Source organism: Sinocyclocheilus grahami, unplaced genomic scaffold (assembly GCF_001515645.1).
Source record: "Sinocyclocheilus grahami isolate Dianchi unplaced genomic scaffold, SAMN03320097.WGS_v1.1 scaffold998.1, whole genome shotgun sequence".
Lineage (NCBI taxonomy): Eukaryota > Metazoa > Chordata > Actinopteri > Cypriniformes > Cyprinidae > Sinocyclocheilus > Sinocyclocheilus grahami.
Window position 1 is genome coordinate 201,190 of NW_015506177.1, and position 16,702 is coordinate 217,891.

At 37.0% G+C, this 16,702-nt stretch overlaps 1 protein-coding gene across 1 annotated transcript in view; it reads right to left on the reverse strand.

The window, feature by feature from the left end:
- Positions 1-4,147: 4,147 nt before the first annotated feature.
- Positions 4,148-16,702, reverse strand: part of LOC107565380 (transmembrane protein 132D-like) — a 29,455-nt gene continuing 16,900 nt past the window's right edge. The window contains exons 5-9 of the mRNA XM_016250594.1: positions 14,269-14,412; positions 11,137-11,342; positions 9,948-10,218; positions 9,552-9,743; positions 4,148-5,738 (exon numbers count right to left, since the gene is read on the reverse strand). Coding sequence (XP_016106080.1) covers positions 4,317-5,738; positions 9,552-9,743; positions 9,948-10,218; positions 11,137-11,342; positions 14,269-14,412 — 2,235 coding nt within the window. The 3' untranslated portion in view covers positions 4,148-4,316. The remainder of the gene's footprint in view (positions 5,739-9,551; positions 9,744-9,947; positions 10,219-11,136; positions 11,343-14,268; positions 14,413-16,702) is intronic.

The following is a 16,702-nucleotide window of genomic DNA, read 5'->3' on the forward strand; positions in this document are numbered from 1 at the left end:
CCCGATGACTCAGCAAACAGAATTAGATTAAATACGTGTGGAGCTAAGTGAAAACTTCATATTCTTTTCAAAGAGCACAGAAATGCTTCATCTGTGCTTTCAAGTGAGATTTGTTGAACTTTAAATGCTCTTCTCAGAGTTTGTCAGTAGCTCTGGGGAATACATTTCATACACTGTAAAAATCTTTCAAGCCAAACCAGTTCAACAGCCTCTAAATAGCTTAAACTGGGGCAGAGAGCAGACTTCTCTTCAAATATTCTAATACTTCAGACATATCTGATAAATCGTACAGCCAATACAGATATGACACCACTTCCAGATCTTTTTCTCAGTCTAAAGCTTCTAAAAAACCAACAGGCTTCTTTGAGTAAAGTCAGCTGACACTAGAAATCAATTATTATAGACAATGATTCTATCCCACTTACCAAATAAACACAATGTACAAAAAATTCTAAAACAATGTTTTAGAAATTAATTAAATGTTAACAAAGTAATAAAAATGCTTAAGTCTTCCAAGGTCATTTTCACTACAATCGAAAATTGAGACGCAAGATGGTGCTAGTTGCGTTTGTATGAATTGAGAGCAAGTATGCAATCTGATATGACAATATTACATGGCTGGTTGCTGCAATTAACCAATCAGAATCAAGTATTTTACAGAGCCTAATAAAACGCAACAGTGCCTCCCCACTTTTTCAAGAGCCTTGGTTCTGGAAGTATTTTTCCAATAAGGATTTTAAAGAAGTCTTTGTTTGAGAGTTATAGACCATAAACCAACCAGCTACAAGGTGAATCAAAACATTATAAACTTTTATTCAAAGCAAAAAAGCATTTGAAAATCAGACAAAAAGACAAAGGTACAATACTGTGTACTTTACAGAGTTAGAGACGGAAATAACTAGAATCCCATGAAGCACTGTGAATTATATTTATTAATTAAAAATGGATAAACATAAAACCATTGATTTTAAGGCATGATTTCTCTGACTGATGGATTTCTATGCCAAATTTTGGGTAATGTAATTATTCACTGGGAATTACACTTTTTAAAAAAGTTGAAAGTTGAAATGATGTGAACTGATTGCAATGCAAAAATGTACCATTGATTAACACCCTCTAATAGCTCACAGTAGGTCTGTTTTTAACAGTTTATGAATAGAAAAATGAATAGGATTATTACTTCCGGAACCTGACTGTTGCAATATATGTGTTCTTAAACTATAAAATGTCCTGATATCACAGGAACATTAAATGTTCTGTTATGCCAGTAGGTTGTAAAAGCCCTGAATCTTTATTTTTAAAAAGTGAGGAGGAGCAACCTGGGTTTAAGTGTTTTTGCTTGTCACAATCAAATCAGCAACCTTCATCAATGGTTCTATGAAGAACCTTAAACATCCATGGAACCTTTCAAATGCAGAAAAGGTTCTTTATAGTCGAAAAATGTTTCTTTAGATTTCTAAAATGTTCTTCAAAATGGTTCTTTTAGGAACTATTCACTGAAAGGTTCTTTGAGGAACCAAAAATGGTTCTTCTATGGTATCACTGCAAAAATACCATTTTGGAACCTTTATTTTTACTAGTGTTCTGGTTACCAACCCTGATCCACAACACTACACATCATTTTATTTTATTTATTTATTTTATTTTACATTTTGTTCTTTATGAGAGGCCCTGCTCTCAAAACTTGATAAAATATTAGTCAATAGTTAGTTTTTCATTACAACACTATCAATTTTGTGAACTAGTAAAAGAGAAGAATGAAAACATCTTTTTTGCGCAGTAGTAACTTCTAACCTTTGTTTTCTATGGATGTCCCATTTTCTTTTCAATAATTAATATTCCACCAACCGTTCCACCGTTTCAGTGCTGCCTCAATATTGCTATAGTCCCTCATCAACTCGTGGAAGCTTGCCATTGCGCCTGCTTTCATCAGTTGCAGCTCCTCTATAAGAGGATGCCAAGTCCTCCACTTTCAGTGCTTTTGCTTTCGTTCACTGGATCGTCAGTGATGGTTCCAGCACACACTGATGAAGTGTGAAGCGAGGCAGGAATGTTTACAACCACTGATTTATATATATATATATATATATATATATATATATATATATATATATATATATATATATATAATATATATATCTTATATATTTAATATAATTTATATTTTTTTCTGTCTTTGGAATTGCAAAACATTATATCAAATATTATATCTATGAGTAAATTCAGCTACCCAAAGACAAAAATGTTGTCCTAACACATATTCTCTCAAATAAAACACTTTGAAATGTACTTGGAAAAAGTGCAGACACACTGGCTAAAGATACTACCTTCGGCCAGTATTAAATACAAGCCAGAAGTGAAAGGAGTTAAGAGCAGATTCACCATGTTTGGCCCACATGTGGCCAGAGATCAACTAATGCATGTTAATCCAGAAACACAATGACCTCAATCCTGTAAATCTGTCAATAGAATATCCGACGCTCCGGATTAGGAGACTGTTGTAATGACAGCACAGACTGTTATTTAAAACATCCTACACACGAATATGTATTTTTTTAACGGATCATTCTTAGATTCTTAAATAGTTAGGAACTAGATCGTTAGCGGAATTGGCGCATGACTGTTTTCCCTTTTTTGGAAAGGCTACAGTATAGCAGTGCTTCTCAATCTGGTTGTGCGTCATATGTTACACTGGACTAGTAGTTGTGACCAAAATACCACAAAAAGTAAAAAGTAAAAAAAAAAAGTCTTATTGCTTTTCATATTTGATTTAAAACAGTCAGAAAATAATATTTTCATGAGATGAAAAGTCCCAACAATACAACAAAATTTGACAACAAAAAAAGTATGAAAACCCAATGTTATAAAAGCATAGCGTGATTTACCAGCCTAACACATGGCACATTAAATAATGAATTAGTATTAGACATAGTAACACTGACATAAAAAGACATGGATTTTTTCCTCCCTACTAAAAGTCATAATATAATTTTTTTTTCTCTACACTAAGATCCCATCAGCACAGAATTGCAACCCATTTTAGTGGGAAACCACTCCTAGTAAAATAATTTAATTTGGCTTGCTTTGCAAATGCAAATGATGTGAAATGAAATGTAAACTAACTAAAAAAAATCCTAAAGAAAGTGTTTACACAAAGGCAACATGTTTGGCAGTGTATTTCAAACTGTGGAAGTAACTTGGGTCTGTTTTGGAGATGAAATCCTCCCTGCAAATCTACAACAGTCCTGAGGTGCAACACATCAGATTATTTGGGCTAGGCCAACCTATTTCTCCATATGCAATGAGTGGAATGCAATTTCAAGATTTAAAGCAGTGCTCACTCAGAGAGAGATAGCTGTTTTTTGAGGCAGAGGGCGATGGCAGTCATTGCAAAGATAGGGTTGGTGGTATCACAATAAAACAGAAAGGTTTGTTTGCAACAGAGATTTCTTTCTTTTCACTCCAAGCTGTCACTGATGAGCTGAACCAGAGCACGGGTCAAAGACTAGATAAAGGCTCCTGAACCAGGAAACAATCAGGAGGCATGTGGAGCATTATAAGAAGCTGTACTGCTGCAGTGATAAAATGGATGAATACACTTATTAATAACAGAGCCACTATGAATCAGTGTTAACATAAATGGGATGAGATACAATGGGCACAAAACAATGTGTCATTAAAGACCATGACAACAATAGAAATGTACATAATCAGACACTTTATTCGATAAATTCATTAAAGCAGAAAACCAATAGTTAACACTGAAAACTGAAGCTATGATTTGCTGTGTAGTTACTGTTCAAAGAAGAAATGTAATTTAATATTTAACGTTAACTAATATTAAATAAGCTTAATATTATACAACTTCATATTTGTATTAATGGATATACTTTATACTTTTTCATTTTATACATTTCATTTAAATCTTTAATTAAATTACACGTATTTGCCTATTTAAAAACACAGTGGTTCATTATAAAACAATATACAAGTTACTTAATATATTATCAGCGATTATATATATATATATATATATATATTGTATATATAAATTTAAATATTTGTTGTGATCTGTTTCTACTGATTTTAATAGCAATATTACAAATATACAAAAGCAGGAAAAGTAAAAACTTGCAAGTTGCAGAAATATTTACATCAAACTTTTCAGACAGGCATGCACATAAATAAAAAACAAAGACATTTTTGTGTTAAATTGTCCATAAAACATTCCTATATAAACGGTCAAATTCAGTTCAATGCAACAATTTATATAAAAATAGATCTGTGGCCAATTTACACAGAAAGCCTTTCCTGCATCACACTTTTGGCACTGGTGTAGCCACAGGCCATGGGCCTTCTGGAAGAAATCCTTTGGATTCTGGTGTCTGACCAAATACTTCCACTGGGTTACAAAAATGTACATGATTGACTTTTTCGGATTTAACATTTAACCCACCCTGGCTGATACTGGCAGCTTGACTACCTCCAACTGGTTGACTAGCCCAGCTGAAGTTCTGACCGCTCTTCTTGAGAGCAGCCAGATGTTTGATGTCCAGAGTAGTGAAGGTTGTAAACTGCACTTGATTCCTTTTGCTTGTGGGAGAATGTAGAGGTTCGCTGCGAATGGGCCTTGCCAGCAGGGTGGCAGATCTGACAGCCATTGGAGGCAATGGAGCCATCGCATCCCGCCTCGGAGGAAGCGTGTTGGTTCTTCGTCCCAGAGTGGCAGTTCTCTCCTCACCTACAATGGCTGGGATCTCCCTCGGCTGGATTGTCCCCGGGCCTCTGCTGTTTTGCATCTGAACAGCTCTTGGCATCTCCACAGCTGCCTGCATCACCTGCTTGGAGGTAGTCGCAATCGGCGCAGCTCTGTTTTGCTCTGCAGCTGTGCCTAGACGTACCCAGTGATGCTTGTGCTCAGATTGACCCTGGCACTGAACCGGAGACTTCTTGCTGCGTGATCTTGCACTGTTGGTGGCACAGTGAAGCAAGACGGCGATAATGACCAAGCAAGAGAGTCCTACCAGTGCATAGATGCAGACCTCTATGTCTGTGAACACACTAAACATCTGTATTAGATTGCTCTCCACTAGGGGTGGTTCTCGCTTGGGTTCTTCTGGTGGAAACGGGAAGTTGGATTTCTCAAGCAAGTTTCCATATCCGTTCTTTTTTGGACTTCTAGGGCCTACAGTAACAAGTGCTCTGTCTGCAACGGGCTTGGTAATGAGAGTTTTATCCATAGTGTTTATTGACTTAATTGTAGATACGCCACCTCCTATTGCTTCTTGAAGGTTGGAATTGGTTGCCGTTTTGATTGCGTTTGTGAAGCTCTCTTGGATAACGGTGTGTTGAAGTGTGTTCAAAGGGGACGTAAGGATCGATTTGGACACATTGTCTGCTTCCTCCTCATCACTGGTCCGTTCAATTTCTTTTTTGCCAGTCCCTGCAAACTGTTCATCTGGTGGGAATTTCACCTTCACCATGCCTCCACCCACAGCTAGTTTGCTCTTGCGTTTGGATTTCTGACAGGCCTCACAGATAGCTAGCTCTGCTCTGAGTAGTAAGCCCTGTCCCTCGGCTTCAGCGACCACAACAAAGACGGACTCTGGGATCTTCCGCACAGATGCTACCCTTGGGTCCAGTGAAGAAATGGTGAGGGAATAACCACTGGGATCGTACAGATCAAGAGGACTCTGGGAGCCATCGCTGAACTTCAGCCAGCAGCCAACCACTGCCTCCTGTTGTATAGAGTTATAAATATTTACTTAAACATTACATAAAACTATAACAAGCTCATTCAAGTTAAAGCATCAAAGCGAGTCAACTTGGAAATTATTTTCAGTAAGCATGACAGCTAGAACTGCATCTTAGCGATACATTATAAGTAGCTCTTTGGCATGATGTAGAATGTGATAGACTTAAAAACCCCATGCATGGAGCTTCATTTATCCAAATGGATCAATATTTATATGTTTGTGTTCAAAACTCCATTTGCTTAACCACCAGACGGCACAGTGTTGAGTTTGTACCATAACAAGTTGTGGCACAATAACCCAGAGCTGTTGGCTAATACAGTATAAGCAAACGGCACCACAGGCTGCCCTATATTCTGGGGTGAAATACATTATGCATTGCCTTAGGAGCTCTGCTTGAAAAGCCCATCAAGAGACGAATGAGGCCTCTCGCTGAGTACTAATAGCTTGATATTGATTGGATCATGTTATGCCACTCAGACCTGGCACTGGAACAGGCAGTTATATGAAGAAAGTTAGAGCATAGTTGTACTCGTTGTACAACTCTTGTTCCTTATGCTTAATGGTCAGTGCTTCTCATAGATAGTGATTAACTGTACCAGACACTAAAGATTTTTTAAACAACTTGGATGGATGATGCATTTCTTTAGTAGCTAATATGAATGTCAGTTTAAAGGTGGGGTAAGCAATTTTTCAAAAACACTTTAGAAAACTGATTCGGGCCGAAAAGCAAAACAAACTTGTAGCCAATCAGCAGTAAGGGGCGTGTCTACTCATGATGTGGAGGAGAGAGCGTTCAGTCCGAGCCGAGCGAAAGATGGCGGATAAAAAACAAAAGAGGAAAACGTCTGCGGAACAGACGAAGGCTTAAGGCAATAAGGCAAGAAGTAGGACCCATGTAAATATCGAATCAGCTTTCCAGCGCTGGAGAGAACTCAAGGAGCGGAAGGCCTATGAGCGGACGTCGAGGTTGCTTTGTTTCTTCTCGATAGGTAAGTAACACCGTGTCTGTGCCGCAACAGCTAAAGTCTGTCTAGTACACTGGACAAAACAAAGCGATCATTGAAAATCATTTGAAATTTGAGTCAATACGTCATAAATAGAACGCAGCAGCAGTTTTCTGTCGGGGATTTGTCGTGTCGTGCCGCGCCGCATCCAGTGTAGACCATAGATATGTATATATATATGTATGGTGTAGACAGCATCACTGATTATGAGTTCTAGAGTATTTTGTCGTGCCGCACCACTCGCGTCCGGTGTAGACACGGTGTAACATTGGTTTTGCTTTGTTTCACAGACCTAATCGTTGCCTGGGTTGTGTATGTATGTGTGGAGCGGAGCTATCAAAATAGGGGCGAGACCCTTTTGGGGTAGGAGCGTGCTTGTTTTGGTGATTTCAAATGTCAACATTGGCTACCAGAAATCGCTTACCCCACCTTTAATGTTAATGCAACATTAATTTAGCATCTTTAATCATTCAAAAATTGAAAAATAAAACAAAAAATAAAAAATATTTTTTAATGATTAAAAGCATTACATTTTTTCATAAGTATTAAATAAAATACTAGATTTAAAAGTATTAAATGAAAGATACTATATCAACTTAATGGATGACGTATTTCTTTAGTAGGTAACATGGGTCTCAATATAATGTTAATGCAACTTTAATTTAGTCCCTTTCATCATTAAAAAAAGTTAAAAATGCAAAAAATATATATTTTTTAATTATTAAAAGTATTTAATTTATTAAAGACTGAAAGAGTCATTCACGCAGGACAGTTTTCAGTTGCCAGTTCAATGATGTTCAGTGATATGGAAAAAACAACAATATACACACGTGGTCAGAATTGTTGGTACCCTTGGTAAATATGATCAAAGAAGGCTATGAAAATAAAACTGCATGGTTAATCCTTTTGATCTTTTGTTTAAAAATTTTACAAAAATCTAACCTTTCATTGGAGAATAAGAAATTAAAATGGGGGGAAATATCGTTATGAAATAAATGTTTTTCTCTAATACACATTGGACACAATTAACGGTACCCTTTTATTCAATAATTTTTGAAACCTCCATTTGCCAAAATAGTATAGGAGTTTTCTCCTATCATGCCTGATGAGGTTAGAGAACACCTGACAAGAGATCAGAGATCAGATCAATTCCTTCATCCAGAATCACTCCAGATCCTTCAGATTGCCAGCTCCATGTTGGTGCTTCTTCTCTTCAGTTCACCACACTCATTTTCTATAGGGTTCAGGTCAGGGAACTGGAATGGCCATAGCAGAAGCTTGGTTTTGTGCCCAGTGACCCATTTTTGTGTTGTTTTTAAGGTTTGTTTTTGGATTATTGTCCGGTTGGAAGATCCAAACATGGCCCATTATAAGATTTCTAACAGAGTCAGTCACTTTTTGATTTTTATCTGTTGGTATTTGACAGAATCAAAGATGCCATGTATCTAAACAAGATGTCCAGGACCTCCAGCAGAAATATAGGCCCACAACATCAAAAATACAGCAGTATATTTCATTGTACACATGGGGTACTTTTTATTCCTGTGTTCACCAAACCCATCTTGAGGGTTTGCTGCTAAAAATAAAAATTTTTAGTTACCTGACATCTGACCTTAGAAGCCAGTCCCATTTGAAGTTCCAGTCGTGTCTGATAACTGAATATGCGGGAGATTGTTTTTTGGTGAAAGCATTTTCTTTTCTGGATTTTTTTTCTAGAAGCCCTCCCAAACAACATGTGGTGATGCAGGTGTTGTTTGATAAAAAATTTTTAGAATTTCTGACCCCGAAACTCAACCTTTTTCTGCAATTCTCCAGCTGTGATCCTTGAAGAGCCTTTGGCCACTCAAACTCTCCTTCTCACCGTGCATTAGGATGATATAGACACATGTCCTCTTCCAGGCAGATTCATAACATTTTCCCTCCTATTTATATTTCTGTGAAACAGGAAGCCATGGCTGGATAATTTCATGTTCATAATCACCCTAGTGTGCTCAAAAGTGTGAATATGAATGGGAATATATTTCAGATATACTGTATTTTACTATAAGAATTATAAGAATTTCTAGGGGTACCAGTAATTGTCCAACGTGTATTTGAGAACAAACATTTATTTCATAATGATATTTCCCTCCATTTTAAATTCTTAAATTCTTATACTTCAATGAAAGGTTAGATTTTTGTGATTTTTTTTTTTAAATAAAAGATCAAAAGGATTAACAACGCAGATTTATTTTCACAGCCTTCTTTGATCATATTTACCAAGGGTACCAACAATTCTGACCACATGTGTATTGACAATTAAAGCAACTTGTTCTATTCAATTTTACATGTCAACCACAATTAATGTCATTTCTTTGGGGGGGCTTTTCTCTTGTCTCTTATACAGTGGGTACGGAAAGTATTCAGACCCCCTTAAATTTTTCACTTTTTGTTATAATGCAGCCATTTGATAAAATCATTTAAGTTATTTTTTTTCCTCATTAATGTACACACAGCACCCCATATTGACAGAAAAACACAGAATTGTTGACATTTTTGCAGATTTATTAAAAAAGAAAAACTGAAATATCACATGGTCCTAAGTATTCAGACCCTTTGCTGTGACACTCATATATTTAACTCAGGTCCTGTCCATTTCTTCTGATCATCCTTGAGAGGGTTCTACGAGTGAAAGATTTAAGGGGGTCTGAATACTTTCCGTACCCACTGTATATGCAGTTATTTTTGGTTTGATTAATTAGCTCATCCTTCGATTAATTAGACTGACAGCCCATGTAGCTACATGAATTACCTGCTTGGGGTAGTGTATGATCTCCTGTGTGGTTGTCTTGGCAATGATGGCCCTGTTGCTTCCTGGGCTGAGCTGGAGGTTCAGGGAAAGGCCAGAGACCAGCTGCACGCCCAGCTCTGTAATACTGACTTTATCATCCAGAACTCGGATCATCCTCTCAGCCAGAACCGAGTTTGACAACGGAGACATCACCTGAACAACAGATACCAAACCCAGCATGGCATCATTTCTAATTTACTACTGTCTACCAATTAAAAAAAACAAGCAATCCATCTATGTGCTGTCTGTATTGTCACTGATATTAACTAAACCCACACTAAACTTTGTTGTCTTAATGCATAATGAGAATCGTGCAAAGCTGACAACTGCGGGCGGCTCTGTTATTATCACCATTACCTGCACAGTGGTGACTCCCACAGCCTTGCCTGTCAGCACGGTTCCTGCCTGCAGGCGAGCGACGGTCGTATCCCCAACTCTCAGAAAGTAGCGCACCAGCCGCGTCACATCTACCTGCCAATCAGAGCCAAGGAAGTATGCAGGAGATGGGCTGCTTGGATCTGGCGATTCTGCAGTGAAAACTGTAAGCACTCGAATCAAACTGTGCTGATACTGCAGCATGCAGCCTCGGCCCTTCCTCTCATCCTCTTCCTCTGTGTCCCAGCTCACTCTGAGAAACATGCGGAGAGAAGATGAACAACTCCTGTTCTCAATATATAATTTTTTCTGCTATCTGCTATTTGACTATGCTCAGCAATCTCTCATCTTATAATGAAAGTCTCTGCAATGTCATAAAAAACTGCTGGGATATCTCTGCGGAACACATTCTCTATTCTAACAAGAACGCTTTGGAGCGGTTTTAAAGTGGAAAAAGTCTATATGAGGTGGAACATCAAATATAGAAGTTCTGAGCTAGTTAGAGGAACCAAAAAAATAAATAAAATGAGAAAATAAAATTCACAGTGGAATACAAGATTCACAATTCAAGAACAATTCACAATATAAATAATGCATTAAAACATGACCAAGAACCCGACAAAAAGTTGATGTTAATAATTAAAACATATTTTAATATTTGTCCAATTTAAGAAAATGAACCACAATTTTTTTATTTTTATAATAAGATTAATTGTTTATTAATAATCTCTCTCATCTCTAACTTAAAAATAAAGTCTCTGCAATGTAATAAAAATCTGAAGTGGAAACATGAGGTGGAACATCAAATATTCAAGCTCAGAGCTAGTTTGAGGAACTAAAAATAAAGAAAGCAAAATTAGAATAAAAAAAAATCACACCACAACTCAAGAAATCAAAATTCGACAACATAAATTGTGCATTTAAAAAAACATTATTAACAACCAAACCAAAAAATTTTTTACACATTAAATTCACTGATATACAGTAGGTTTAAATATTGCTTATATAATAATATTTGTTTCTGTTCACATAAATGTTTTTTAAAGTGCAAAATGCTATTATACCCACAACTGCTATATGGATATCAAATGGCTAAATGCTGAGTAAAAGCACCAGCATCTCAAGCCATATGAAGCTTGTTGGGGCAGTGTGTCATTGGAAATACACTTACTTTTTGTTCCCTGTGACAGGAACTCTCCAGGCTTTGATCTGACTGAGCTCTGAATCAGATATCTCCATATGCAATGGGACTCGAGGCATCCATACGCTCACCTCCAGCTGTGTGCTCAGGTAGCTGTAGGTGAAGTTCACCATCATCCTCACTCTTCCACGTGTCTCCTTTCCATTAACATACACAGAATCACACCTCTCAGACACCTGTGTGTGAAAAGGACAGTGTACAGTTCATTCATTTTTGCAGGTCAATGTTCCATCCCAACTTCTGCAGTTTGTGAGTCGTGCATTGTGGTTCCACAGCAAGGCACAAAATCACTTCCTAGATCTTCCACATTCACTGTTTCTCAATGGTGGAATCCAAATGTTCACCAAAAATCTAGTCTCTACATTTTCACTGACACCTAAATCTCTAAATATCTAATTTTGGAACTTTCTATTGCAGAACTTGCGGAGTTTTACATTACTGCATAATTGAATTGTGGTGTGACATTGCTCATTTTTACATGGCTTTGGATATAAATGCCTGCTAAAAGAATAAATGTATATGTAAAATAGATACAGATGTTTTATGGTAATGCAGACATGAGTGTTAGTGTGGTGTAAGGTAATGAGCCCTGTGTTCTGTACATTGTTCTATCTCATTAGGAAAATCCATGGGCACTGTTGCATCACTGTTTCATTCACCCCCAGTACTTTGAAGACTAATTTATAAACCACAGAGCACATGTTCTGAACTATGTGCCATACAGTAAAAATCTTTTAAAGACAAAAAAGAGAGAGACTTGTGCACTTCCTCCTTTATTTTTAAAGTAATGTAATTTATTCATGTGGTGGGTTAAGGTGTGCATGTGTAAGACGGACACATGACAGGACCTGGGTTTGTGTGCAGTAGTTCAGTCATTCCTTGTTTGTTATTTACCACTGAATAAGTTAGTGATCCCTCCATTTATGTTTAAGGCTTAGCCTGGAAAAGACAAGCTCAGGAGGGCACTGGAGATCTTTATATCTTCAGATACTCACAGTGAAAGTGCCAGTGTTTTAGGTGGAAAAACTCTAATAGAGAATGATCCAGTGATATTAAAAAGAGCTCAAATGCTTCATAATAAGCATGCAAAAAGAAGACTGTTATCAAGGGCACGGAGGTTCAAACAAGTTCATTGAAGGCTTGTGCAGTGGCTCTCAACTGGCGAGATCGGTTCTGACAGGGTCGATGCAAAATTCAAATAATCAAATTATATAACTGTGCATATTAAAGGTAGCAAAATAAGTAGGCTTATCAACTTTTAAAAGAAAGAAAGGGAAAATAATTTCTACAGTGCCTTGCGAATGTATTCATTTTTTTCACATTTTGTTTTGTTGCTGCCTTATGTTAAACTGCTTTAAATTAGTTTTTTTCCACAACAATCTACACTCCATACACCCTAATGGTACAGCAAAAAAACAGGTTTTTAACATCTTTGCAAATTTATTAAAAATAAAAAAATAAAATGATCTGGGACAGTTGAAATTTAGCTCAGGAGCATTAATTTTGCTTGTAGATATTACTACACTTCAAGCGAAGTTGCAACCTGTGGCAAATTCAGTTGAATGGGTATGATTTGGAAAGGCACACACATCTTAATAAAAGGTCTAACAGCTGATAATCCATATCAGAGCAAAAACCAAGCCCTGAGGTAAAAAAAACTGTCTGTAGAGCTCAGAAACAGGTTTGCGTCAAGCCACACATCTGCACCTAAAGAACCCTCAGACTCTGAGAAACAAGATTCTCTGGTCTGATGAACCTCAATTCCAAGCATCATGTTTGAAGGAAACCAGCTCCGCTCATCACCTGCTGAGTACCATCCCAAAAGTAAAGTGTGCTGGTAGCAGCCTCATACTGTGGGGCTGTTTTTCAGCAGCAGGGACTGAGGGACTTGTTAGAGTAGAAGAAACGCTCAGTGCAGAAAAATATAGAGATAGCCTTAATGAAAACCCAGTTCAGAGCATTCAGAACCTCAGACTGGGCAGAAGGTTCACCTTCCAAAAGGACAATGACCCTAAGCACACAGCAAGAGTGGCTTATAGACAACTGTGTGAATGTCCTTGAGTGGCCCAGCCACAGCCTGGGATTGAACCCAATCAAATATTTCTGGAGAAAACTGAAAATGTGCATCTGCCCCCATCCAAGCTGATAGAGCTTGAGAGGTGAACAGGTGAGGTGAAGAATGGCAGATAATTGCAAAATCAAACAAAAAAAGACTTGAGGCTGTTTAGGTGCTTCAGCTAAATATTTAGTTGCATGAATACTTATGCAATGTACTTATTTCAGTTTTTTATTTTTAATAAATTTACGAAGTTGTGACAATTTTGGTTTTGGTTTGTCAGTATGATGTATGGAGTGTAGATTGATGTGGAAAAAAAGTAATTTAAAGAAGTTTATCATAAGGCAGCAACATAACAAAATGTAAAACAAATGAAGGGGTGTGAATACTTTCGCAAGGCACTGTATATCTTTTGTTACCGACGTCAAATGTCCATTAAAACTCAGTCACACAAGGTCAAATACATTAAATATGTGTTTGTTTACAAAAAAGGATAAACATGGGTTTGTGCTGTGAATTATTTCCGACTGAGAGCACTGGACCATGAAAAGAGATATTTAGATGAAATATCCTATTCAGCGTATGTCATTGTTGATAATTCTGCATATTGTTGGGCCTATACAGTTTATGGTAATGTGAATAAATTAGTTTTATTATAAGCACATTACTGTGTCTGATATAAGATTTTGGTCCTGAGGCAAATCCAGTTCAGAAGCACTGCTCCAGAGAACAATCCAGTAATAACAAAGGGCTCAAGCTCGTCATAATACACAGGGGGGAAAAAGACAGGTGTGCTTTGGGTAAAAAACACAAGTTCAATAAGTCTTGCGAGTCAACGTCTGTCTCCCTCCTCTGTTTTTCTCTTTTTAGGTGAGGAGCTAGGAAGTGGTGGTCATCTAAGCCGAATTCCCTGACCCCTCTCTCCTGTGCTCTTCCAGTTCTGATAGACAAGTCATTCAGAAGCAGAGTAAGGCTGCTAATAGGAAGCACACAGTGTGTGAGATTGCTGAAGCTGTCAAAAGTGGCTTGACCTTGACATGCATTACCTTCAGGACATCCTGGTCTGAAGACCTGCAGCGAGACGAGTTAGTGATGTCTGTGATGGAGCCATCAGCCTCAACTCCCAAAACTTTCACAGGCACAGAAACCCTCTTACTAGTCAGCACGGCCGTGTTGAGGAGCTCCGTATCCTGGAAAAAAGCACAACAAACAACACTCGTTTAGCACTAAAGATGTGCAAAACTATATTTTCAAAATTGACATGACATACAATTTAAATGTATTCTATATTTATGTTGCATATTCCACTGAATTTAACCAAGATAATATAATCTAGCTGGCTAATATATATGATGTTTGTGAATTTGCAAAAATATGACTCAATGCATCTATAAGAATCTGATGAAAACTACATACCAATCAGTAATGTTTAACATCATCTGTGACCCTGGACCACAAAACCAGTCATAGGTAGCACGGGTATATTTGTAGTAATAGCCAACAATACATTGTATGCCAAAAATCATTTGGATATTAAGTATAGATCATGTTCCATGAAGATATTTTGTAAATTTCCTACCGTAAATATATAAAAACTTAATTTTTGATTAGTAATATGCATTGCTAAGAACTTCATTTGGACAACTTTAAATGCCATTTTCTCAATATTTAGATTTTTTTTTTGCACCCTCAGATTCCAGATTTTCAAATAGTTGTATCTCAGCCAAATATTGTCCTATCCTAATCATACATCAATGGAAAGCTTATTTATTCAGCTCAGTTTTTCTTAAAACTTACCCTTATGACTGGTTTTGTGGTCCAGGGTTCACATATGCAAGTGTGTTTATGACAAATTTATGAACAAAATTTTGTAAAGAAAACAACATTTATTGAAAATCTTAATATGTCTAGCAAATACTTTGCTAAATATTTTGCTAAACATAAAATAGAATCCTTTTTGTTGGGGCCAAGGAACATTTTGCCAGGGTAGAAAAGTCGGAACTACTGGCCCAACTAGACAGCAAAAACAATCCTTGTTGAGTCCTGAATAGAACAGCCAAAAACTTCCATCAGAATGTGTATGGCTGTAGTGGTGGCGCTTTGAAGGAGATGAATTTAAAGAGAATTTTCTGAGAGTTTTACTGTGCAAACAAATAGCACACTAATTAAAGTATCTACACTAAAAATATCAATTAAAAATTAAAAAACTGAAATAAACTATTCTATCACACTAATACATCTCACAGTGTCCTATCACTAATTAGCACAGAGGTATGTACATATGGAAGAAACATGACGCACTGTAAACAAAGTAGGCTAATACTTAGAACAAGCACTCTCGTCGTCTAATAAGCTCCAATGAAGTATCTCAGTTTGGTGTTGAGTAAAAGCTTAAACAGGTCAAAAATGTCAAGACAACAATCGTGGATCAGACTCTCTCTGTCTGAGTTTAATACCCTAATGATTATCTTACAGTGTGCCGCTGTGATGACGAACACACTAGGATGATTAGGTCTGAGCGTAGATTTAACTTCTAGACCCAACAGATGTCCACGAGCATCCTCCAAATGCAACACAACAGATGCTGACTGTGATTTGAAAAGTTACCGGCAAAATCCCACACTCTTACACCGGTGTTATTTCAGGGACAGGGTCATGCTGTGAAATAGACTGTTCCAGTAAACAAATCTGGCAGCTAGCTTATAATGGACGCTTGATATCAATGAATTGTCACAATCTCTTTTTGCTTTATTTGTCTTAAACAGTTACATGATAAAAAGCTATATTATTATATTTTAATGGCTGCCGGTGAACTTGTACTAAAGGGATGCATGTGGATGGCTTTAGGAATTACGTGAGTGTCCTCATAAAATGAATGTCAGGGCAAATTCTGCAGTGGTTTGACCAATAGTAGTGGATGGTAGGAAGAGATCAAAGGGCGAAAGAAGTGGCACTGTGCCTCTGGACAATTAACACGCATATATACACCCACAAAAACACACAGACAGAACAAAGACACATAAATCATGCATAAGGGCTGTCAATGTAGCTAGTCAAATGATTTTACACATGACAAATACTTGTCACACCAATGTGATTTCATTTTGAAATGTCCACGCTTCACAGACGCCCTTATAAAACGTGACCTCACAAAACCTTACAAAAGTTAAAGGGATAGTTCTTTAAAAATATATATATATATATATATATATACTGTATATATATATATATATATATATATATATGCCTATATACATGGTGCGATTTGTGACAAAAACAGAGGGGGGGATGCTTTTGAAAATAACGACAGAAAGTTTAAGTTTTGTTTTTAACGTGATCACAGTTTAATAAAAACATTGTACGTTAGGCCTATTAATTGTAATGATTTCATTTCCATGGTTATTCAAACAACTAATAAATTATATAGAGAAAGCGAGCAAAGAACACAACAGAGCTTTTTGAAACTCCGAATCAGTTAAA